Genomic DNA, 27,291 nt, shown 5'->3' on the forward strand with positions numbered 1-27,291 from the left:
TATCAATGAGGAAAATGAGTAGTTGCTGGGGTGATAAAGACATATACTGGGGTTTGTTATAGTTGAAATTTCATGGAAAATCACAGAGACTTCATATGGTCATTTCTTTTATGCTCCGCAGTCGTGCTATTACAGAGAAATTAATATACTTCGGAGTATTAATTTATAGTTTTGAAAAGGGGTTTTGCCATCTAAAAGTTCCGTGGTGATTATTTTGAAATCATTTCAATGAAAATTGTAGAACAGCAGAGGACATTTGTGTGTTGGGTAAGGTGGGGTATTTTGGAATCATGTCTAATTTGGAACTTTGAGATTTCCGGTCAGTTTTAGATGACAAAAGGAAAAAAAAAACAAAGAAGAAGGTCTCTAGAATGTAAAGTCTTGTACTTCTCGTGGTTTTCTTTTACTCTTTGACCATCTGAGACAGAGAGAAAATTTCAAAATTCCAAAATAGACATGATTCCGAATTACCCCATCTTACCCTATAACATTTCAATTAGGTTCCTTTTCATATAATACAAACTGTGCAGGCTTTATGTTCAATGATACAACTATTTTGAGGACTTATACGATGCATCAATACTAGAAAATCTCCTTCTCCCTTAGTGGTTCCTTTCAATCAGTGATGGAATTTTCCGTCTGGTCTATTATAATCCCCTGAGTGTGTCTCGGCTAAAACTAAATTTGACAGATTTTTAATTACATTTTAAAACGACGTAAAATGAAAGAATAAGTTTTCAATTCTTCCAGTGTTCGTTAGAAAATTTTCCTTTTTCAAATTAAAATAATCAGGGTTTTTGTCTCCAAAGCTTTCGACCCTTGGTGTGGGTCTTCTTCAGTGGGTCAATTTAGAGATTTTTAAAAATTTTAAAAACATCTAATGTCTGATTAATAACTACGCATCGCCACCTTCGTTTTAAATTCCCAATTCACTATTTTAGTAATTTTTAACTACTACTTATTTTGTCTACTTTGTAGACAAAGCGATAGTGAGAGATCCAACTCGTAGAGTAGAAAGAAAAATAAAAAGTAGTTAAAAGTTACTAAAATAGTGAATATCTCGGAGAATTTAGAGCGAAGGTGGCGATGCATAGTTATTAATCAGACGTTAGACGTTTTTAAAATTTTTAAAAGTCTCTAAATTGACCCACTGAAGAAAACCCACACCAAGGGTCGAAAGCTTTGGAGAAAAACAACTGATTCTTTTAATTTGAGAGAGGAAAATTTTCTGACGAACACCGGAAAACTTGAGAAGATAGTTTACCGTCAGACTCCAGAAAAAGAATAATTTTTCATTATCAAAAATGAAAATATGATTTTTTATAGAGATAGAATCAGAATAAAACTCGGTCGACACTACCACAATTTCTGTAAAAAAAAAAATTCATTATTTGCGCACCATTTTCGAATAATTTTACCTGCTTTTCGTACCTGGAAACTCATCTCGTCGCTTGATTTTGTGCTAACGTGGTCAGTAATTAAAGGAAGTATCGTTTTTCACTCCTTTTGATTTGCAAGTCAGCACAATTTTAAGATTTACAGTGTAATTATTATAATAATGATTGCATAAAGACACTTAATAAGTTCGGAAAATATCATGAGTTGTCCGGAAATCTACAAATTCATTTATTCATCAAATTGATTAAATTTCTAGCCCAATTATTTTTGTATTATTTGTATTTTATCATCGCAGAAAGGAATTTAAAACAAATATTAAAAAATAAATATTTGAAGAATTTCTCACTGCTATATGAGGAATTTATGAATTATTTTGTTAAAAATGCCTCACGTCCCAATAACTCATTTCCATTTGCTTTTTGTCAGAGCTCAGTTGATTCTGGAAAGCACAGAATTTCATAAAATGTTCCGAGCATAAAGCTTTTCACATGAACTTTTATGCGCCAACTCGCAAATTGAACTGAGATGAAATTTAATGAAGAATACTTCTAAATTGAGATTTCGAATTTGAATATGGTATATTCTTGCTAATTCAAATATTTCAAAATAGGCTCCTTGCCGAGTTAATATTGATTAAATTAATTCATAAATTATAAAAGCTTTCGGAAAACGAAAATTGGTTAAGAAATGCACATTTTAGATTTGTTGGTACGAGTAACAAGTAAATAAGGTAAAGAGCTCTCGCTCGATCGGTTCCTCGTCTCGACCGGTAGATTTATTTATTCAATTTATTTATATTTGCTATAATATTTTGCGTATGATCTAATATTAATAGGTCAATTCAAGGGGGTAATAACTGAGCTAAATGGATCAATTATTCCATGAATAATACGAACCAGTAACAAATTCATAGAAATTAATGAAATTGTCCATCAAACGTTCAAAAATTGACCCATCGGTCGAATCGAGGAACCCGGTCGAGTGAGGGTATTTTACCTTATACGGACTGAAAGGTAAATTAAAATAAAAAATTTTAGATTAGTCGTTGGTAGGGGAGACTGGGGAAAAAAGTCACAAAATGGATATTTTATTTTTTTACAAGCTACTCGAGCGCTTCAAAAATTTCTAATTAGCGCAGTTTTCTAGGAAATCTACCGCTCTACAACTTTGTGAAAGTAATTTTCCTCTATTTTGTAAGGAAATACGTTTATCGATCCAATTTCTAAAAGGTAATTTTATGACTATTCTCAAGAATGCTGGGGCAAATAGTACCACACATTGGGTATTATCATATTTTGATTCGCTTTGTTACGTGATTCTGTAAATTTGAAAAAATACCTAGAGGACATATTTTCAAAGAAAATTTATTCATCTACACCTTTGTAAAACACCGTTTTCTTTGCGAGAAAAGTGAGAAAACGAGAAAAGCGCATTTCAAGCTATTTTAGAAAAAACACACAAAAGACTGCAAATCGTTTGACCAATGCAAACAACAAGCGGCGAGACTGATAATGACGTTTCTTTTCGCCGTGAGACATCAGAAATTGCTTCGATTTTTTGTTACTTTTTGCTCTATACCTTTTGTTACTTTTTACCCCAAGTGGCCATTTTTAATAAAGGGATTTCTGGAGAAAAGAACCTTTATGAAATTATAAAATAGATAGCGGATTCGTATTCAAAAAATCCAAATTATTTAGAAAATATTCACCAGTGCATCAATTTTGGGAAATAAGTAGGTAATAATTGTTATCTTCTGCAAGGAAAATATTTCAAAAATAGGGCTAAAAATTTCGATATTTTTTATTTTCTAAATTCCTTGTTCAAATTTTAAGAATCTTACGACATTGAAGAAGGTCTATGGAAGCTATCTATAGAAAAAAATTTGAGCCGCTATCTTTTTTACCTTGGAAACTAGACAATTACATTAAAATTGAGTATTTTAGGGAATTTTACACATATTTCGCACGCAGTGAACAATACAAATTTTCTATTTTTTTGCAAGAAGCTGATTTGTAATTTTCTTACTTACAAGATAAGTAATCAGCCTCATGAGTTCAGATGAGAAATGACGAATGAGATCTTTGCAAACAAAGATAAAATGAGCATCGTTTGAAGCTTCACTGCGTGCGAACCATGCCTACATTCCCCTAGATGGTAGACATTTGATCTTCGGCAATGCTAATTAGCGAATTTTCGGGTTGTAGGTGTATATTGACGAAATATTTACCCGATCATGCTTTTTAAAGATTACTTGAAAACGCGTAGTACGATTTTTCATTTTTGGATATCGTCATTTAAATCAGCATTTGTCGTAACTTCCTTTTAACAACTTTTCAGGAGACGAAATTTTCAGTTCAATATTATTTTTCTTAAAAATGAGCCCCGAATGCGATACTTTTGAGTCAAAATAATGAAAGTGGCACTAATAAACTGTAAGTTAACTCGAGAAAATCTTTATAAAATTATTTAAAAGCTGCAATATTGAGTAATATGTTAGAAGAAACACAATAATATTTTATCGTAACTTCCATCGTTTATAAAGCCGTAACTTCCTATGTATGGAGATTCTGGAAGTTACGACAATTTTCTAAAATGCATTATGTCAATTTGAATTATTCTAGTGATAATAAGCGCCATTATTTGACTAAATTAGTCAATAATACTGTTATCCCTGTCCCTGAAAGCTTTTATTTCATAAGTTTTATTGAATAAATTTTGTACGCCACGTCGTCGCTTGTTTTGTTTTGAATTAATGACAGATGGGTAGGGATTTTTTTTCACTTTCTTCTCGCATATATTGAATTAAAATGATTTAATCTTGCATTATTCGCACTGTCTTTCGATATTTGGAAGAGTTTATAAACGTTTTATTGAGAATTATTGCAATTTTGCTGCAAATTACAAGCCACGCAAACGAGCAAAAGAAGTTACGGCAAATGCTGATTATTGAAAATTTTGTATGGAAATTTGTCGTAACTTCCCCAAAAATGGAAGTTACGACAAATTCTGATAAATTTTTGTTAATTAAGAGTACTTACGATAATTTTTGTTTAAAATAATTTTTATTGGGCTTATAAAAGTTTCTTTTTCACAAGTGCGTTTACTAAACAAAATTACGCTGATTCCAAATATGTATCTATCTCAAAATTGCAAAAATGAAGTTACGATAAATGCTGATTTAACTGACGATATGTTTGAGAGGTTGCATAGTCGGAGATTTCGTCTATATACCTAAATACAATTTAATCGTTCCCATCGTTCTTAAAATCGGTTTTTAAGGACAAAGGTATTTTGGGAAATATTTTGAGTGATTTATAAATCTGTTCAAATCGGTTGTAAACCGGTTATAAACAGTGTTTGTCCGAAAATCAATGCTACTATATTCCTACACTGAGAAAAAAGGAGGGTGCGATTAACTTTTTTTCCTTGTAACTTTAACACTTTTTAGGTGTAAAAATATATCAATATTTTTTAATGTTAATTTTACACCTTTTCAAGTGTAAAATTAACATGAAAAAGGGTAACTTTAACCCATAATACACCTAAAAAGCATAACATTTACACCGATTTCGGATCAATTGCAGGGTAAAATTAACATTTCCGGAATGTTATTTTAACTTTTTCGGATTTCTCTCAGTGAATGATAGCTCGGTAAATTTTGTATTATTTTATGGTTTTTTGTATTGCTTCCGTATAAAATTTTAGAAATTGTGGTTATGTCAATTATCGCGTATTTGTCTGAGAATTGATGTTAAATTGAGGAAATACGAGGAAAAGGGTAAAGTTTATGATGCATTGATGATAAGGATTTGATGACTGATATTATTTTTCCCTAAATGTAGTATTCTGTCAGAAGGGGTTGTAGTCGTCAAAATCAGACAAGCAGGGAGCATAAACTTTAATTTGCAAGGTCGTTTGTATTGTGAAAATGCTCATATACACGTCATCTGAGCCTCATAAATATTAGTACAATCTGCAAACATTTTATATTTGAGTGGAAAAGCAAAATATATATATGTGTAAGAAATTTATTGATATTTTATGACCGCAATTTGTTGTGCTGAAAAACATTGGCAAATGTGTGGTTTAATTTGTGTCGGGTAGATAATTTTTAATTCAAACAAGTCCCTGCTGTTCAATAAATTTCTCTGTTTTATTATGCATCTGGGTACCGAAAATTTTAATTTATGTGACAACTGTGACTGAATTGTAGAGTGATGGACATCACTGAGGCAATGGATTGCAAAAATATACTCTGTTCCGTAACTTTGAGGGGGGAAAATTGGATAGGAAAACAATCAATCTCAGGTTTTCTGCTGAGAAGTGACGTTGGATGAAATGTTGGACGAGGGTGGAAAAAAAAACACTGATTTCGCGAAATATCTTTTCGCAGATGTTGAAGTGGAGCTTTCAGCTCAACCTGCCATCTCCAAGAATGCTGACGCCGAAACAACCAGCAGAGGCACAAAATTGTCAATCTTCTACAGCTACATCATAACATTCCTCTATTTTGTGAGTATCATCATTGAAAATATGTTATGATCTGTTTAATGGGTGTTCAATTAACTGTGACCTAACAAAAAAAAAAATTCACTCAAAATACCACAAAGACTTGAAAGTTACAATTAGGTGATTTTTATTTAATTTAGGATGAAAAGAAAAAAATCAGAGGAAAGTTATTGAACAATTTTACTGAGAGATAATAAGACGATATTTTTCTATTGCCTTTTTTGTACAAAGATGATATATCGCAGAGAGGAAATTTTAAAGAAAACATTAGAAAATCAGGAGGGAAATTGCGAAGAAATTTTCCTCACAAAAAAAAAATGTCTTAGAACCAATTTGTGCAAAACATTTTTACAAATTCGATTTATTCAAAACAATCGCCAAAATCTTGTATATTATCTTTTATTTATAGGAACTTTTTTTTAAATGTTTTTAGTTTCCTAAACTTTTTCTGCAGAGGAGTTGTATTTAACTTACTGAGTAGGCTCCGCCCACGGGTAATTTTAGGCCACGCCCATCAAGGAGTTGTAGTAAAATAAATTTGAGAATAGCCAATTTTCAAAATTTATTTTAATTTTTAATAGAGGTTTGGAAAGTAACAGTTAAATACATTTGGGTTAAATAATAATAATTATACATCAGCTTTCGATACAGTTAAAGTTAAAGCCTCAAAGAGACTCAGGCTGATCCTCGAGGTAGTCCATGATTTTTAGCATAGAATACACATAAAATAATTCAGAAATATTTATCTAAAGGACAATTGGCGAAAATGCAGGACAGACGTAACTGGAAATATTTGATTTTTGAACTTTAGATGGACCAATTCCGAGAAAACTTCTTCACTAAAAGTTTTTTTTTAAACCTCCAAAAATAAGGTTTCAATGACTAAAATTTTGAAATTTTAAATGAAAAATTTAGAAAATATAGGTTATGTTAATGTTGTACATTTATATGCCTAAGAGTTTAATTTAAATATTTTTTAATGTGCTGAAAAAAATTGAGAAATTATTATATTTTTACAGTCTTCTCAATTGAGAATGAGTAACTGAGAAAAGGAAATATATCGATTTTTTTATGTAAGAAATATAAGAATTTTTACTCTCGTTTTGCTCAGAACCATTGAACAAACATTATTTTATTTAATTAATAATCAAATAATTGCAGTTTCAACTGAATAATAACAATGCCAAATATATGAATAAATATTCTATTTTATTTTTTTAAAATGTTTGAGAAAATATTTAAAATTTTCACAAAATTATCGTTTGACTTTCCATACAATTTTAACTAATTGCATTAAGCACTTCAATCGATAACTCTATTAGATTAGATGTACATGTTACCCTATACACAAAATACAAAAATAGTCAATTTGTGATATTCTGGTAGATGTTACCCAAAATGTCCGTTTTCGGAATAAATGAAATTGATTGTTTTTGCGGTTATTGCAATTTTCTGCAAGAAGGTAATTTTTCTTTTAGGTTATAATTCTTGCGAGAAACGCTCATACAATTGCAACCAAAAGAGAGTGCAATATTTCACTCTTTAGTTTAGAACATTTTGTGTTGAGTTTGAAGATCTGTCCCTTGGGTTGTCAGAGGGCTATCTTTGAAAAATCTACCCTGTTTCATCTGAGAGTGATTTTGTGGGGATGAACCACTTTATCTCCGGATCAAAGGTGGTACATTTTGCCATAGTAATAATAATAATAATGCTGGCACCCAAAAAAACATTTTTTTTCTTAATATAGTGTTGTAGAATTCCTTAAGTAAGGCACTATAGAACCAAAAATCTTTTAAGTTGCTTATAACGCTCTTGGTCCCATCATTGAGATTATTATAAGTAAAGTGGCGCACTCTTAAAGATCTTAAGAGCTCCTATAGGAATTTCTACAGAAAATTCTCACTTTAAGTCTTTTAAAAGTGCACTAAAAGAATTGTTTAATGCTTGGTTCTATAAGGCAGCTATTTTGCTTCTTGGGACAGCATTCCATGAAGGAACAAGGCCTTCCCGCAAGGGGATTTCTAGACATGCATTATTATTTTTTCTTGTACGGGATGAGGTTGTCAGGCTCATGCCCGTGGAATCAAGTGCAGTGAAGCTCACTGGATGCAATCGGAACACCTTTAACGCCAGAAAAATTCCTGGTGACCTAAAGGGGATTCGAACCCAGGACACTTGCATCATAGAGCGAGTGCTCTACCACTTGACCTATAGAGTGCCCCTTTTGCCATATTAGTGAAGTGAGTAAAAGGAATTGTAGTCTTTCCAGGACCTAGAAGAAGGAAGAGCCGAGAGGTAGGCATCCTACTACTTTTCCTTTGGTTCTCTCTGGTGAAGTGATTCCATTTTCTCCTCGTGTGAGGAATCTGGGAGTAATTTTTAATGAGACACTCACCTGGTCGGATCATATGGCTGAGGTCTGCCTTAAGGTCTTATTTTCGTTGCACACTTTGCGACGCTTTCAGACCTTTACTCCCGGGGAGACTACACTCCTTCTTGTTAGGGCCTTGATAATTCCATTTTTCACTTATGGGGCGAAGTTGTTTTTCAGTGGTAATGTCGAGGAGCAGAATCGGTTGAAGCTGGTTTTCAATTCCTGTTTGCGTTACGTCTTCGAACTTCGCAAATATGATCATGTTTCTGCTTTTGCAAACTCCATTCTCGGTCTACCACTGATCTCCTATCTTGAAGTTCGTGTGGTGGACTTTATTTCCCGACTTCTTTGCACCGGTAGGCCCCGGTACCTCGCGGAGCTCGTAGTTCCTGGATCCTATGCTACGTTTTCGTGTCTCTGTGTGCCCAGTTCAGGGAGTCGCAATTTTCGCAATTCTTTCTTTGTGCAAGGTGTCATTCTTTGGAATTCCCTTCCTAGGGAGCGAAAGAGGGGGCTTATCTTGAATCATGTGGCTTCCACTCATTCGTCAAGTCCAACATCACAATCATAATGTTTAGGGCTAACTTTTGTATAGAGGACATACTGTCCTATTTATTCTAAATAAATTGAACTGAAATTGAAAGAAGCTTAACTTGCTGTACCTTCGGTTGTGGGTCAATTTGTTGTCCCGGACCCTATTATTAGCGGACTTGTTGACATCAAGTCCCCTACACCGCATGAAGCAGGGGACAACCGTACACAAAGTCAACAAAGAAGATCTTTTTTGATCGTTGACAAGCATTCAATATTCATTGAAATTATATTGAGGTTCGGTCCTGAAAAGGACCCTTTTGTGATGAGTGCAGTCATGACCATAAGATAAGAATTTGCGGGTTTTCATTTACGTTGTGTTTGAGGTGTTGGTGTGTTCTATCGATACTCAAATTTAAGCCTCGTGGTGAAAGGATCAGTGAGTCCCTAGGAACTGTCCAGGAGTACCGATTTAATTGAAAGCTCTAAATACACATGGAGTTTCCTTTCCTGCTCCCGTCCCGGACCCTGAGATGACAAAATCTATTTTCTTGAGGTCTAGAAATCGGAGCCTAATCACCTTTCCGTGGTCTTCCCACGACTGTCTCGCTTCCCTTCTAGTGAGGGGAATTAACTCGTGAATTTTAAAAATTAAGACCGTACCACTTTATGGAAGAACTGACTTCTACAAATCGAGGGTGGGTGCGAAGGGTTAACAGGTTATATCCTACCCCCAAAATCGTAACAATAATAACTATTTATATTGGAAATTGAGAGATTTCAAATTTACTTGGCCACTATTGGGGAGGCGTGACTTAAAATAATCGTAGGCGGAGCTTAAAGAGCTATTTAATTTAGCAGCTAAATACAACTCAACTGTGAAATAGGCAAACACAGAAAACCTGTAAGTAAATTTAATCCGATTTTTAAGACCTTTTTGCAATATATATTCCACGATGTAAGTGACATTTTTATGAATGTCACTGTGTAGCCGATTTTTATAACTGCTTTTTCATATAACGAATTACTAATGGTCGTTATTTAAAGCATCTGCCGAGCAGTTATTCGAACTTATGAATTTTCATAATTATCGTAGATGACAATTCAAGCAGATTTTATAGATTTACACATCAACGTATATAATAAAAAAAATGAAACAAATGTTTTTACAGATATTTTAATTAGATTTGAAAGATTTCGATCATTTCAAGAAGATCTAAAGATAAAAAATACGTATTTTTGATGACTAAACGAGAGCTTTCAAGATGAAGAGAAAACTTTTGCATAAAATACAGTGTGTAATATTCCTAAAAGAGTGAGTACTATGAATAGGAAACCCATTTAAACTGATTTGTGACAGCATTTCTGAAGAACAGACCTAGTGAATTTCCACAAAAAAAGCTAATCAGTGAATAATAAGAATCATGAAGTTGCAGGAAAAAAGGTAAGAAATCATGACACAAGCAAAAAACTAACTCCACATCTTTATAAAAACACATATAATCAATATAAAATTGATGTTTACTGGATAAAAAGAAAATTATGACTCTTAACTTAATAAATACTCAAGTGACAAAATGTTAAAGATTTCTTTATTGCGATCTCACGGTGCCGCTTGGGTACATTATTGTTAAACTGGAAATTGAATGTAATATGGTGGTACATTCACCTAAAACAATAGAAAAAAAATACACTAAATGAACTGTTGACTAAATGTGATTCACTGTGAAACAAAAATAAGAAAAAAAATCAATGTGAAGAAATATTTGTTGATAACACAAAAGAAAATCCATACTATAAATGTCCCCTCCAGAGATAACAAAAGAAAATACGATAAATCCAACCATAAAAATATTCGTGTAACAAACAACTTAAACCGATTTGCAAAAGGAAAAGTTTGGAAAGAATGGCGGCGTTTGGGGAAATTGAATCGAAATGAATGACAAGTCTATTAAAAAAAAAAAAAAAACAAAAGATAAATATTTGTGAAAACTTATTCATATTCTACATAAAAAAAAAAACAAATTATTTGGTGTATATTAAAAAAAAAGATATATACATATAAAAAAAATATTCAGAAAGAGAAAAGAATCTATAAATGTGCGGAGATGGTTGATGTGATGAGGGTGAGAGAAATCCCATATTAGTAATTCAGATAAAAATATTATTATAATGTAATCATCATACATTTTAAAAAAATATATATATATGAAAAAAATTATCAGAAATGAAGAAAAATATAGATATTTACCATGAAAATTCTATCTGTAAATAAATGTACTGTACCTTATCAGAGATAAAAAATTACATGTAATGGCATTATTGATTAAATAAAAAAATGCATACGGAAATGAGATTCTAATTACGTCAGAAGTAAGGAAATTGATCGGGGTGTTTGAAATATTTTGCAGTAAATTGATTGTATTGTTTTTATTATTAATCTTGATTGCGACACTTTCCATACCTCCTGGCGGCCATCGCCGTCTTATGCTCTGGTCAAACTTAGGGCCTCGACAGACCTGAGGATTAGCCGAGAGACGGCTTAGCGTAATTATATTCGAAATAATGATTAAAGTACATTTTCCACTAAGTCGTCTCTCGGCTTAAGTCGTAAGTGTGTCTAGGGCATTATTGCTTAAGCCGAGAGACTGTTAAGTGGGAAACTAATGGGAATGTAGCCTAATCATTATTTTGATTATAATTACGTTAAGTCGTCACTTGGCTTAAGCCGTAGGTCTGGCAAGATCCTTAACTTTCTTTATAAACCTCCAAAGCAAACCGGTATACAGTCCTATTATGCGGGCTTCAGACCTAAGGTTTAGCCATATGGTTTAACTGCTCTAATTTTTTATTAATCACAATTTTTTGGGAAAGGATTGTGTTATAGATAAATTACCTTTTAAGTTCTCAAAAAGCAATAAAATTATTTTCTATTCAATATTTTGAAACCTTTGGGAACTGGGCTAAACTTCTAGTCTGAAAACCACTTTACAAAGTGAGTAACCGATAGAAGATCTAATTAATTACATAAAAAATTACCCTTTTAGTACCTTAAAGTACCCTTATACCCCTTAGAAAAGTACTTTAAGAACAAATGAATGAAAACATTAGGAAAAAACTAGCAATTAAAATTTAATTTTGGTTACCAAAAAACTCTTTATTTTTTCTTTTATAGAACTTCCATGAAAAATTCACTACTCTAAATGCATAAAGTGTGCAATGCTTAAACTTGATTTTTTTTGCTGACGAAATTTTTATACCCAGTGCAATTTAAAAATGCTTCAAAACCTCAATAAGTTTCTGGAAACTTGCAAAAGTTTTTCAATTGCAAAATTGTTAAATATAGAATTGCAATTTTTGCTGAATTATTTTGCAAGGATTTTATTGCGCATTTGAGAGGCAATCTTCTAGGTGCTCTTCTAAAATTTCATGCAATAGACTTTTCTAACCCTTCTAATTCATGTATTTTAAATTTGGTAAACATAACCGTTTTATTAACCAGTTTCTAATTTCCCGTCTGACATAGTGTAAATGGGTTTACCCCTTATCGGTAAGATCTGAATAGTCGGCCCGAATTAAAGACTGGATTTTGCCATGTACATCAATGACGGTAGAATGAAACTGTCAAATGAACCTTCTGATTTCACTTCCGAATATTATAAAAATGACAAAAGTTACAAGGATAGTGACATCACTGAGAGAAATCCGAAAAAGTTAAAATAGCATTCCGGAAATGTTTATTTCACCCTGCAGTATTGATCCGAAATCGGTGTAAATATTATGCTTTTCATGTGTATTAGGGGTTAAAGTCACCCTTTTTCATGTTAATTTTACCCTTAAAAAGGTGTAAAATTAACATTAAAAAAATTAAAAAATCTTGATATATTTTTACACCTAAAAAGTGTTAAAGTTATGAGAAAATAAAGTTAATCGAACACCCGTTTTTTCAGTGATGGAGTTCGTAGAGAAATTTCTATGTGAAATTTCCATTATCGTTCTCTTGGATTTCTGAATTAAATTTCGATATTTACGTCAGGGATTTCCTCCCTAAAATCTCCTACGATTTCAACAACAAGAATTAGGGTGGAATCTCTGGAAAACTTACCCGGCTGAGGTGTTGACATTTTTCAAAGAGCTTCCATTAAATTCCCATGGAAAATTTTCCTTAAAAATTCTCTCGGAAAATTTGGCTTGCTCCCAGTGAACTTTCGATGAATTTAAGGAGAAATGTCCTCCTAGTGATTGCGAAAATTCCCTGGTCTTTCCTAGGGAATTCCTCCAAATTTTGAGAGGAAAAGTCTTAGAATTTTCCGGTCCATTCTCGAAGATTTCCCAGGGAAATCAAGGGGAAAATTCTCTCCGGAGGGAAAAAATTCCTTCCGGAGACACATGAAAATACCGTCGAGAGGAAATTTCAGAGGAAATTTTGTGGAAAATTCTGTAAAAGTTAAGCTTATACTTCGGGCAAGATGGTTTTCTGGTTGCAAAGTTCATATAAAACATCGAATATTTTATAAATGAATAGGGAAATACAAGCAGCCATGTGAGGAAGCACCATACGTACGAGTTATCAATTAATTAGTAACAAAATGGATCGGGCGACATAATTTTTATAGTTGCAATGTTCGCCACTACGAGCGCAAAACAGTATCCTTCACGTATACAGCAAGTTCCGCTTTCAAAGAAAATCTCGGCCCCGAAAAAAAACCCACGAATTCACTTCAGTGACACAGAAAAATTGCATACCCACAGGAGAGGTCTTTGGAATAAGTTACGGAAACCCCGTGATGTAGGGTAAAATTGGGTAATTTGGAACCATTTATAATTTGGGACACTTGAGATTTTCTCATTGTTTTAGAGATTCAAAAGAAAGAAAAACTGTTTCTGTTCTTCTTAATCGTCTTTTTCTTCTATTTCAATTTCAATTCAATTTATATATTTCTCCTCAATTAATGCTTGGTTGCGTCTGCCGCCGACTTACCACGACCGATCTCATCAGGTAAACGGCAGAAACCCTGAATCATAGATCGTATATGCCAGGATTTATGCAGTTTTACAATTGCAATCATTTCGCAGTCATTGTTTTCACTTTGCTCATCTGAAACAGTGAGAAAGTCTCAAATGTCCCAAATTCTAAATGGGTCCAAATTACCTCATTTTGCTCTATGCAAAATATTTTCGGCGTCAATTTTTCGGTGTAGTTTCAGCGCCAATGGTTCATAAGAAAAATTACCGCGTAAAAACAATTTGCATACATTTAGGAGCAATTCAAAATTATTTTTTAAATGGGCTCCCAATAGTAGGCAATTAATATCAAATTCATTCAGTCCATTTTCACTTAAGCCGGAATTCTCTGTATTTTCTAAGGGGTAATTTCTATGGGAGCTTTTTAAATGTAAGGTATGAAGGATATGGGTTAATTCAAGCTTTAATTGACGCTTACATGGTCAGATAGGTTATGGGAATATTCTTAAGAATTTGTCTTTTGACTTCAATTCTTATTAAGGCAGTTGAACGTTGTTCAGGTTGAAGTATTACAAGAAATAACGACAATCTGTCAAAAATAGTAATAAAAATAAATTTATTGTTAAGGAGCAACTAAAAACATAAAAGTAATTTTGAAAAATATATTTCACTAAGGTTCTGGTTCTTTTACTATTGTAGTTTTGACCATAAAACAATCCAATCTACCATAAACTCCGGTAAAAAATAATTAATAATATTTTTGATAAAAACCTATTACTGGGATTTTTTTTAAAATTATTCATTGCTGGTGAATTTTGAGTTGCAAAACGTTTTGTCAAATATCTAATTCAATTATTAAATTTTTAGGTCCATTCATAAGAAAGAAACATTTTTGATAGAGAGACCGGGTTACAATTAGTCAGCGGTAGAGTATCATAGTTTTTCTAAGAAAAAATATTGAACAAATTACTATTTATTCAGAATAATTAACTCCGAATTAATTGAAATATTTATCAAAATGATTTAGACAAGTTTTTATAGAAAGGTAAAGTAAAATTTCATTCCCTAGCTTATTCTGCCTCAGTCTCCCCTAACGTCTCAAATAAGGTAGAATTAGAAGGTGGCAGAAGGGAACATAAAGAACAAGGTCATCTAGCAGTGAGCAAATTGGAAGTACCCGAAAAGCCAATGTCGATATCTCTAACTGTTTAACCACTGCACTGTGTTAACAACTGCATGGATAAACCATTATCCTTCCATAGTATTTTTATCTAAATTAAAATCTGTAGAGTGATCAAAAGTTTTAACTTCATGAATAGTACCAATCAGATATAATGCACGTACGAAATAATCAAACTTTTAGTTTAACCAAAAAATCCATCAGAAATACTTATGACGTAATTAGAATCTCTATTCTGTTATCACAGAATATATGTTTTTGTTCGACTAATTGGTGTTCCCTTATTTGGAGTCTCTTCATCACAATAAGCCTCATTATTCTTGTTATGATGCGAAATATATTTATTTTTCAACTTTGCTATCATGATGCACACAAGAGTCTTATGGATGGCTGGGGTAAAATTTCTCAAAATGGGTATCTTTTTTCACAAGCTCTCAGAAAACTTAATCGATTTATAATGAGCATATTCTTATAGGAAATTTACTGCTCTACAACTTTTTTAAAGAGTACTTTTTTCTATCTCTATAGAAAATGTGCTTTTCAGGCAATTTTTTTATAAAGTCGATTGTGTAGAGATTTTTAAAATTGCTGGGACAAATTTTATCAGACTTGGAACAATTTTTTTTGACATTTTTTGTAGGGTAAATGTTCTAATTCAAAACCCTTTCCAGACGCTTTAACATTGACAGAAAGTTCAGCACATTAAGTTCATTTTTTTCTGAAGAGAATTACATAAATTTGCTCCTTGACACTTCTAGAATGTTACTGTTTAGTGAAAATTCTTTAGATATAATTTGAAAACTTCTTAAATACAAGAAAAATACGCGAGTGTAAAATGCTACTATTGGAAACAAATTAATCCAAATGGAGACAAGGAAAATTTTCTAATTGGAGATAAACAGTGTAAATGAAACCGCGACGAAAGGCTTCCAAAAACCTTGTTGAGTTGCTCTTGAGCGCAGGATTTATTTTTATTCCTGGTCTTTTCTCCTTCCCTATCTGAAACAATAAGAAAATCTCTCCAAAAAAAATCATATTTCCAACGTTTCCTCTTGAAGCAGTTGTAGACACTTCAGAAAAACCATTTTTGTTCACGAAATAGGTAATTATTTCATTTGAAAATTTCACGTAGCATTACCAATAAAGATTAGCACTTAATTTAACTAAAATTTATTTAATTAAAAATTCGATGGTGAAAAGATACACTTTTAATTGTTATGAGAAATTAGCAAATTAAAATTTGCGAATATGAATGGATTTTCGCTTTATTTGAAGCAAAATTAACTAAATAATGAAACTGTGGTATAGAAAATATATAAATATAATAATATAGTACTGTATTTATCATAAAAACAATGACGTTTCCATTTGGAGTAGTTAAAAATTTCCATTTAGAGCAGGTTTTGAATTAGCTTAATCTACCCTAAGTTATTTGTTCCTCTGTAACTATGTCGAAAACCACATGTCTATCTTAACGAAGAAACATGCCTTAAGTTAGAGTAAGATGGGGTAATTTGGAATCAAGTCTAATTTGGAACATTGAGATTTCCTAACAGTTTTAGATAGCAAAAGAGAAAAAAACAACGAAGAAGTACTCTTGAATGTAAAGTCCTGTACTTCTTCGTCGTTTGCTTTCTCTCTTTGACCATATGAAATAGTGAGAAAATCTTAGAATTCCAAAATATACATAATTCGGAATTACCCTATTTTACCCTTATCAGTTATCAAGATGTGGACGGAAACACTGAACTCTGAAGATGGATGTCCTCTTCATCAGGTATCGAATAACGCAAAAAACAATCCCGTACAGGCGGAAAATGTTACACTGCCCTTGGACTTGAATCACAACTTCTGCCGTAATGCTCATCAATCGAAGAGGACATCCATCCTCGAAACGTCCGTAGGGAGTGAAATTGTGAAAATCGAGAGACGTTCAGTGTTTCCGTCCATCTTCTATTTTACATTCCATCGTATCGAAAGACTTATTAATCAGTATTTATATTTTCTGAATGGAAAATATTCCAAAAGAGTACTCAAAATATTTTTTTTTGTTTTTCAATATTCCTTGTCTCAAATCCCTTAAAAAATTGCACGTTTAAGAAGGTTCATGGAGAGTGTTTTTGATGAAAATTTGCAGCATAAGTCTTTTTTTTATTTTAGAAAATATTGAATTTGGAAATTTCTGATTTGTGAAATCATGCCCCAGTCTTCGCTACTTACTGACTTCCTTTAATTGATCATAACTTAGGTCATACGCAGGTCAGGTATGATTAGGTCATGCGCAAAATCTTACAATAAATTAGGTCAGATTCACTAAAGTCATATGGAAAATATAAAGTGTTCGAAGCCAGAAGGCCTTTCTATACAGTCAGGTCAGGACTATAAGGTAAGTTTATTAAAAAAAAAAAAACATTTTAGAGGAAAGTGCAACACCTCGGGATGATTACAAAACCTTTTATACACTTACGACTTAACCCGACTGATGCCTTAACGTAACTTTAAACAAAATAATAATTAAGCAACATTTACATCAGATTTTGACTAAGGGCAGAATCACATTGACAATAAAATGCTCGCCGTAGCCTCACCGTATTTCGTTAATTTACGTATTTTCATTACAATTCTTGCGCAAATTCTCGATTACCGTATTACCTTATCTCATACTCGGTGGCACTAGGTGAAAATAATATAAGAAAATTGAAGAAATAAAATGAAAATTCGATAAACGATGAGAAAAAAAATGTAAGAGAAATTAATCGTACACTTTTTTTTGCTCACCGTTTATCGCATTTTCGTTTTATTTCTTCAATTTTCTTATATTATTTTCACCTAGTGATGATAGGATGAGATAAGGTAATACGGTAATCAAGAATTTGCGTAAGAATTGCAATAAAATGCGTGAATTAACGAAAAACGGTGAGCATTTTACTGTCAATGTGATTGTGCCCTTAAGGAAATTGGTTGAAAAATAGGCCCTCCAAAGTGCTTAAACTTTGACCTTCGTAAATTCGATATCGAAATGGTTTTCGAACATGGGTGTCCAAGGATGAAATACTCGCCTGGACTACCTCTAAAACATATTCGAAAATGAAAGAAATCGTGGGAGACGTTTTCAAAATAAGATAAATGTTGACTTTCGGAGAGGGGAGGTCGTCGAAGACTGGAAGTCGATATCTCTTACCGTTCGGCCTCTACACTGAGAAAAAAAAGAGGGTGCGATTAACTTTTTTTCCTCATAAGTTTAACACTTTTTAGGTGTAAAAATATATCAACATTTTTAAATGTTAATTTTACACCTTTTTAAGGGTAAAATTAACATGAAAAAGGATAACTTTAATCCACAATACACCTGAAAAGGGTAATATTTACACCGTTTTAGGATCAATACTGCAGTGTAAAATTAACATTTCCGGAATCTTATTTTAACTTTTTCGGATTTCTCTCACAGTGTAGATAAGTTGGAAAAAATGGGTTATACAACTGTTCTCTCACTTTGAGTTCGAGTAGTAAAATAGGACAAAAGCTTCATTTAAAGGGTGTCCCAATTCAAAGATACCGTATGTTAAGAAATTGAATTGAATTGAACAACATTATCCCGTAAGTATTTAGGCAATAAATATTTAATTCTATACATGAAAATATTTGTTTAATAATTTCGAATAATATGGAACATTCATTCGATTATTCGTACTATCTATAAATCAATAGAAATTCATTAAGCACCTTTGGAATTTCCTCACGAGGGGCATTTGCAGAAAATTGCACTGTGTTATTTGCCCTCAAGTCTTTCTGTCTTACGGATAATTTAGCAAATGTGACAAAGAGAAACTGGGTGAAAATTCAATTATCTTCAATATTTATGGCTGAAGAAACTTTCATCCATTCTCGCCATCTTCAGCATTACAACATAAATCAGAATAGAATGTCTCGCATTGAGCGCAGCATGAAACAAGAAATGAGAAACTTTGAATGTAATTTGAAGAATTCTATTATTTACTTTTATCCCTGTTTAAATATTTTATATCAAATTTATACAAGAATATTTTCTATAAGATACAAGTTTGGAGAAAAGTTTTAAATATCCTCGTGGTTTGCTCATCTACCCTCTCTCTCTCTCTTGCCCTTTACCCCCAAAAGTACTCCTTTTTATTGCCCTTCGTGTGGAAAATTTGTGTCATTTCAAGATAGTTTTTCCCACCTCCTGGCCAAATCCCATTTTTCTCCATTTCTTGCGAGAGAACCAACACCAATTTGTAACCTCCACCTTTCGTCTTTTCCACATCGAAGATGCGATTGCCATTGAGAGAAAGTTTCTGGGATTTAGGGGATGTAGACCAGAAGGGTGGATGTAGAGCTAAAAGTTAATACCCTAAAATTGGATGACGGTATTTTGCTTTCTGCATTTTATCTGAAAATGCCAAAGACGAGGAAGAAACTAAATTCGCAAAATTGAATTTTTTACCCATTCCCCATTCGTTTTCCTGCAATGTACCCTCATTATTTCGCTCTTTGCCCTCCATAAAGAAAGTCTGGTAGAAGCATAATAATTGCTAACAGACAGTAATAAGCGTGTTGGGTAAACTTTTGCATTAGTCAGATTCAAAATATACACACGATATAACGTCCAAATGCCAAAAACAATCAAAGTTTAGATGATTTTTATGGTTCAAAAGTTTTCAACGTATTTAAAGTAAAACATAACATTTTCCAAACAGGCACAGAAATTTAATCCTGCTTAAATGATAATATGAATAAAAAAAACATATATGTACTTTATTTTGAAAACCAGATCAAACATCAAAGATATTACATGGAATTCCTCTTAAAGCTAAATTCGATCTGCATCGCACAGTTGCAATGGTAATGACATAACTTGAAATGTCTGAAAAAACATTTAGAAGGCACAATAAAATAAGCTAGATTGCATTTAACTATTCCCGTTTAATCAATTGAAAGTCGGAAATCGAAAAACTGCAAATACGATAAATTGGATATAAAATTCATTTAGCAATAAAAAAAAAAGAAAATCGTAAAGTAGCTTTCGGAAAATTGGAAAAACAGTGTAGGGAGAACAAGCATTAGAAAATCTTGACCTTAACTAATTTCTAAAATTTAAAACTAAAAATTTCTAAATGGATATTGTGATTTCGAAAACAGATACAGGGAGTTCCGGCTTAAGTGAAAATGTATGCAAATTTTTTCACGCGGTAAATTTGAAAGGCACATCTTATAAACCGTTGGCGCTGAAAATAGATTCAAAAATTGGCACAGGAAATGTTTTGCATACATCATGGCGTTTCCATAACTTATCCCAAGGATAAATATCTCCTGCAGATAGGGTAGACGGGGGTATTATCGATCAGTTAAGGAAATGATCAACTTTAACAGACAAAAAACCATATGTATATTCGAATTTTTGAAGTGAAAACTTGTTATAGTCAATCTTGCAGATGTCCTCTATAAGATCGACCACTTACATTCTTGATATATTTATTTTGGAGTGGTTTAAAACACGAAAAACTTTTCGAAGTGCATTTGCATGTAATATCGATCAGCTAGTGATAATATCGATCAATCGATGCTTGTAATATCGATCAAGGAAAAATGGATTTTACATGTACCATCAGAGAATGTGAATATGTATTTTATATTTTCCGATAAAATAAAAAAATAGATAATTCAAATATACTTAGCTTTAATTTCTAAAGGGAACAATCAAAATAATTTAGTACAATACAAAATTGTTTAGAATTTTCAACTTCCTCGCACACTATCGAGAAGTTGATCCTTGGTAATTGGGTGACCCACATCAGCCTGTGAAAGGACCCAAGTTTCCAGCGATTCCAGCGAAAAATAGTGAAATTTTTTATTTGACATCGTGAAACATAAAATAATCAAACAATCATAAAATAATTAAAGTTCATGTAGAAAAATTATTTTTTTATTCATCAATTGGAAAAGATGTCGATATTACAAGCATCGCTTGATCGATATTAGGAACGTTTTGGTAATACCCTATGCAATTTTACTGTGTCACTGGATTTAATTCACGGGTTTTCTTTCTGTTTCGAAAAATTCTTTGAAATTTGGACTCCTTTGGACTCCCTGTATTTTGATATTAGCCCTTTGTACAGTCGTGAGAAGTTGTCATGTTCTGAAGAGTTGTAGTATTTCATAAGACCTTTCGTTTAGGCTATCAATGGTCAAATTCCAACAATTAGGACGGGACTTATGGTTATACAAATATTAATTTTTGAATGCATTAGGGTAACGTGTGGTATTTCGGGACACTTTTTAGCACTTTCAAGTTTCAAACAGCTTAACGACTTCTCAAGCATTTTTTTTCTTTGTAGAAACAAATATTTATGTTTCTTATGCTATCCAAAATAAGATTCTTATCGAGAAATATTGAAAAAATGCATAATTTTTTATACAAAATAGCAAAAAATGTAAAGAAGTAAGAGTGGTATATTTCGGGACATTTGGGTATTTCGGGACAAACAAAAGTCGCTATTGTGCAAATAAATTTCACTGAGCCTGATTATTTACCTTTAAGTAGAAGTTCTAAACTTCACTCTTTCATAAATTTTTTTTGCAAATTTCATTTTTAATATTTACTTATAGTTAAGTGTGCTAATCCGGGCGCTTCGCTATAGTTTATGACTAATCCACTTAAATAATATTTTTATTTTTATTTCCGTAATATAGTCACTACAGTAACATAACATAACTATTCAAGTTTGAGAAAAAGCAAAAATAGTATTTTTTATCCATTAAATAAGTGAATGTAACCGACTCATTTCAATCTTGTGTCAGCTTAGTTCTTCACTAAAAATTTTCTAGCAGTGATATTTTCGCTAATGACAGCTGGTTGATTGAAAATATTTATTGTTTTTTCCTTTTGAAAAGGTACAGTAGACTCTCTCTCAATCGTGAATATGGGGCGAAATGTCATCCGGTTTAGCAATAGAATTTAGCGTCAAAGCCTTTGTAAATTCCACAAAAAGTGCTCAATTATAAAGAATCACGATAAAATAGGAAGAACTACAGCGAATTTGAGCAAATTAGCTTCATAATTAAGCGTGAAAACTGTCAACAAAATTTGACGCCCGATTGAGAAAGAGCCGATTGAGTGAGAGTCTACTGTATTTTAAATCCAAAGGTTTAATTAAATGTAAATTAGCGAAAAGGCGACCCAGTTAGTGCATGCTGACTTATTTCAGTATTATCATTATTTTATAAATTTTCTTTAATATTTTTGATAATTTTCTTTTTTATATTATGTTTCTGAATGAAACAGTGAATAATTCTATGGATTTAGAAGAAGTAAAAAAGAATTTCATCAGTCCAAAAACAATCGGAGGAATTCAAAGAGCTGCTTCAAATCGTTAGGCTTTGTTTTCAAAAGAAGACTACGAAAATGAGGGAGCCAACATCACCCAAATCCCGACTGAGGTGTGCGTTCCGGCGATTGATGACTTAATTTGTCGCAAACGGTCTGAAAACAATCAATAACAAAAAAATCAAAACACAGCCTCAATTAGTTCGGTCTCCATCTCATTTGACCGCGAAATCCTAGAAGTTTATGAAGGAATATAAAATGTAGATCGAACACATTTTTGTTTACCTTTTTTGCTTTTTTCTTATTTATCCTCTTCACCGATTTTTTTCAATGTTTTTTGTCCTTTCTCCATCTCGTGCGCGATAAATAGTAGGTATTAGCATTACTTTTTATCATAATTTAATCACGAATAAATTTGTGAGACAATTGTGGTGCAGAAGCTACCCGAATGACTGCAATAAAGTAGTACCTGATGAAAATTTAATGAGCAAATTTTGATCATAAATTTGCTCAATTCTCATTAATTTGCTCATTAATTATCAATTGTATTTATGCTATTTAAATTTATTTAAACCAATTTTTGTGACTCGAGTCCACTTTTTTTTATCACTAAATGAATCGATTTCTAAAAGCTCTTGACGAAAATTGCACATTAGGACACATATCAGCAACAATTAATGTGAATCACATTATAATTTTAATGTGAAATTCTCTAGTGTGATACCACGGTAAGTCTAAAGGTCTTGTTTGACGACAGTTCCCTAAAAAAGTCTTTACACTTTTAAAATGTGCTTGAACAATTTCTTAAATATCTTTGAATGCTGTGTGTGTATCTACGTTCATCAATAAACAGAAGGTGTTCCAATCCAATATTGTGAAAGAGCAACAAATTAATCTGGCATCACGATCTTGCTTCATACATCAAATATCTAAATTTTTATTCTCTCTTCATTGACGAATTCATCGAACTGCTGCGATAGGATCTTATCTCGAAAATAGCCCCGCCGTCACCTAAGTTGACCAAGTCGAGCTGGTTATTATTCCAAAATTTTATATTCCCAAAAGTCCTGCATGCCTGAAACTGCCGTATACTCCCCTATGCTAAAACTATCCAACTCCCTCTTGTAAGAAAAATTGATTCGGCATCTGAAAGAATTCTTTGTTACATTCGTTCCGCCACATAAATTCCACATAAATCTCTTCTCGAGTGGAAGAAAATACAAGGCAATTGATATTAGCCTGATGACAGATATTTTCTAACTTTCCCTTTTATGTCTAAAAATACAACATTGAACGCAACTAATATAATTATCGCACATTCACTGATTAAATTAATGTGATATGGCTTTTAGCATGTGTTTAAAATGTGTGTTTTAACTATTTGACAACGCGATTTTATCAACATCCATAATCAGTTTGGAGCTGGAATTAGTTCAATGAAAAAAAAAGACTGCTGGAAAAGTGGATTTTCATTTAGAGATAATAAAAGTGTTTTTTATGGATTTTACATCGTGAAATAACAGCTTTTAATGGTAGTATTTTGAATCCATTCCATGGGAAAGCTGTATTTGTGCAGCGAAACATAATACATAATTGCATAGCTTTGTGAAAAATATAAAAAAAAGCTTTTATTCTAATCTGTGATGTTTTAAGTTATTAAAAAAAAAGGATTTGGAGATGCCGGGTATCGATCCCGGTACCTCTCACATGCTAAGCGAGCGCTCTACCATCTGAGCTACACCCCCCTTATCATCGACTTGTCACCAATCGAATCCACAGTTCGTGATTAGTTCGAATTTAATTAAACTACTTTCACTTTTACTCCATCGAGTCAAAGCGAGTTTAACGCCAAGCGACCAAATTGTTGCAAGCCGTTGTGAATGCAAAGCTATTTGCAGACTTGGCTGGTATCGCTGTTACTTAAAAGTGATGAACTCTTATTATCTCTTATTTTTTTGTCTACATAAGAAAAGTGCAATTTTACAACACAAAATAGAGGTAAAGATAAAGACTTGTATCTTAAGTTTTCAATTTTTATGAGAGTTTCTGGAACATATGTTAGTTCTATTGTATTCTATTCGCACTTTATAGATAGATTAAAATTATTTACTGAACTATCATAATGACTGCATGAGATGGTACAATAAAGAATCTCTCATTTATTAATATCCCACAGACGAAAAAGTTTGATTTTGTGGAAGGAGCCAAATATCCATGAGCAACCTCTCGCTTTAATATCCCACACAATTCTGTAGGAAAAATTATCTCATAAAATTTGTTGTAAAATTTTCCAGTAGTGTGGTATTTCGCTAGAAGTTTAATTATTAATATGTGAAGGAAGAATGCAAAAAATGCGTTATGTTTTATAAATTTTATAAAATTTGTTTTCATTTACTAAAATGTCTTTCTTTCGTGAGAGCAGTAAGGGCAGTAAGGGAAGGCTTTCAGGCTTCGCACACAGTCTGGCTTAGAACGCTTGGTATTTTTTCCACATTCCTAAATGGGTCTGACCTATTTTTTTCAGGAAATGTGTGACTTAATCCTAGTTATTAAAATATGCCACAATTTAGGTCATATTTGTTAGAAGAATATGAGAAAAATATGAAGTATTTGAAGCCAGAGTGTGTGCGAAGCCTAAAATCTTCTGCTATAAATATCAAAGAAACTTTAAATAAGAACGTTTTAATTTTTTTGAATATCCTGAAAGATATTTTTTTTCTATTTCACAATTGTTTTTATATTTTTTTTCTAATTTGAAACAGTATAAACTCAACAAAACATAGAATGAGGAAAGAAATCCCTCTTCATTTGTAATGTTCATCATTGATTATTAATCTTACCAGTCTTGTTTGGATAAGTTTTACAGGAATTAGTAAACACCTTCATCAATAATTCATTTACTGAAAGGCAATCAATTGAACGATGAAACTATGGATAGAAGCTTTTGAATTAAATATTTTCATTCATTTATTTTATTCCTAAAAAAAAACATAAATGTATTTTTGAGAAGAACCAGATTTAAGGGAATTGCCTGAATAAGGAGGCCACATATTAACTATTTTTGGCTTCTTGAAATTTTTCATATATGTTTGAATGTATTTGAAGTAAAGAAAAGTATAAAAATCAGTATTCATAAGCTTTTAAACTGAGCTCGAAGAAAATCGTAAAATCGGAACGTTTTTTCAGGAAAACAAAACTGCATTTTTAGGACCAAATTTTAAGTTTAAAATTAAATAGAAAATTGAAAAATAGGTATTGAAAAATTGTTTTAGGAAAACGGACCGAGAATTTCGTTTTGCAGTGAATAAGTATTTTATTAATTTTTTCTGTCAATAGATTTTTTTTGCATTATCCTCTAAATTTGACGAATTCTTCAAAATGAAAAGTATCTACAGAAAATGTGCTTCAAAAGTTTTGCATATTCACCCGACCTAAGCGCTTGAAAGTCTTCGGCGGTTTTTATATTCGTTAAAAAGGGTCCCGGCTAAAATCCCGAAAGCCAAAATACGAATGAACTGAAATCCGGAATAGCCAAATTCCAAGTGAGCCATAGACCAAAAGACGCCAATATTATGAATAGGTAAAATTTTCAAAAAGCTAAAATCTCAAATGGACCAAAATCCTGAAAATCTGAAATCTTAAATGAGCAGAAACCAAGAGAAACAAAAATCTCGAAGTCAGAATCCCGAAAGAGCTAAGATCCTGAATTTTTAAAATTGTTATAGCAATTGAAGGGAAATTTTTTGTATTTTGGAAAATTGCTCAAAACATTAGCCTCCGTATAATTTCGTTAAGGATTTTGACCATTCAGGATTTTGATTTTCGGAATTTTGGATTTCAGGATTTTGACCTTTTGGGATTTTGATTCATTCGGTGTTTCAACTCATTTAGGATTCTGTCTCCTCTGGAATTTTGGTTTTCGAAATTTTAACTAGTTCGAAATTTCAAATAATTTGGGATATTGGTCGACACGGCTTCAAAAATACTTCGAATTGGTTTCCTATTTTCTGTGGTTTTGGTTTATCTTTCTATAAGCAATAAAGATTTTGATTTTTCTTTCCCTTGTAATTCAGGCAACTTCACGAAGTTGAGAAAAAGTAAATGCTTTATTGTATTACATGTTTTTAATCTTTTTACTGCTCGAATTCAAAGTGAGAGCAGTTATATAATCGACTTTATTAGATAAAAAAAAGTTTTGGAGATGCCGGGTATCGATCCCGGTACCTCTCACATGCTAAGCGAGCGCTCTACCATCTGAGCTACACCCCCCTTATCATCAACCTGTCACCAATCGAATCCACTCCATCCATTTCACTTTTACTCCATCGAGCCAAGGTAGGTTTTACGTCAATTTACTCAACACATTATCCTCCGTATAATTTTGTTAAAGATTTTGACCAATCGGAATTTTGGCTTTTAGAGATCTTGATCTATTCTGGTTTTCAAATTTGGGCTTTAAAAATTTTAACCCATTCGAGATTTCGAAACATTCGGGATTTTGGTCAACACCGCTTCGAAAATACTTCGAATTGGCTTTTGATTTTTTTTGTGGTATATTTTTATTTGATCTTCTATTTTTGCAAGCCATTTTTTATGTCTTGCATTTGGGATAAGATGCGGGTGATTTTGTCTCAAAATGAAACTGTCTTACACAGAAAAAAATATTTTGTTAAAATGTTCGAAAATGTTTGTGAATTCCTATGGGGGAGTTAGAAAATGCTCGTGATCTCGTGAATCGTATAACCCACAAACATGAAAAGTTTGTACATTTTTCACAATCATTGTTCGTAATATGATCACTTGACGAGCATTTTTTGTACTTTTACAAACATTATTAGGTACTTTTACCATTTATCTCTCACTAGAATGTACTGCATTAGCTCAGATTTAAATTCGCCTCTTAGTATTCCGAACCGGGGTGCTCTTCCCTTATACGATTTTCCGTATATTTTTAACTCTTTCCGGACCGCAGCATATGCTGCAAGCCAATTT

The 27,291-nt window shown here is 32.3% G+C and overlaps 1 protein-coding gene and 2 non-coding genes across 3 annotated transcripts in view; 1 reads left to right on the plus strand and 2 right to left on the minus strand.

Moving 5' to 3' along the window:
• LOC129802299 (opioid-binding protein/cell adhesion molecule homolog) overlaps nt 1-15,208 on the plus strand; it is a 67,845-nt gene extending 52,637 nt beyond the window's left edge. The window contains exon 9 of the mRNA XM_055848014.1: nt 5,792-15,208. Within this exon, the coding sequence (XP_055703989.1) occupies nt 5,792-5,940 (149 nt within the window). The 3' untranslated portion in view covers nt 5,941-15,208. The remainder of the gene's footprint in view (nt 1-5,791) is intronic.
• An 8,763-nt stretch (nt 15,209-23,971) lies between these two features.
• Nucleotides 23,972-24,044, minus strand: Trnaa-agc (transfer RNA alanine (anticodon AGC)). The gene has a single exon. It is a non-coding gene; the product is annotated as a tRNA-Ala (tRNA).
• A 2,451-nt stretch (nt 24,045-26,495) lies between these two features.
• On the minus strand, nt 26,496-26,568 carry Trnaa-agc (transfer RNA alanine (anticodon AGC)). Its single transcript has one exon. It is a non-coding gene; the product is annotated as a tRNA-Ala (tRNA).
• Between the last annotated feature and the right edge of the window lie 723 nt (nt 26,569-27,291).

Source organism: Phlebotomus papatasi, chromosome 2, assembly GCF_024763615.1.
Source record: "Phlebotomus papatasi isolate M1 chromosome 2, Ppap_2.1, whole genome shotgun sequence".
Taxonomy (NCBI): domain Eukaryota; kingdom Metazoa; phylum Arthropoda; class Insecta; order Diptera; family Psychodidae; genus Phlebotomus; species Phlebotomus papatasi.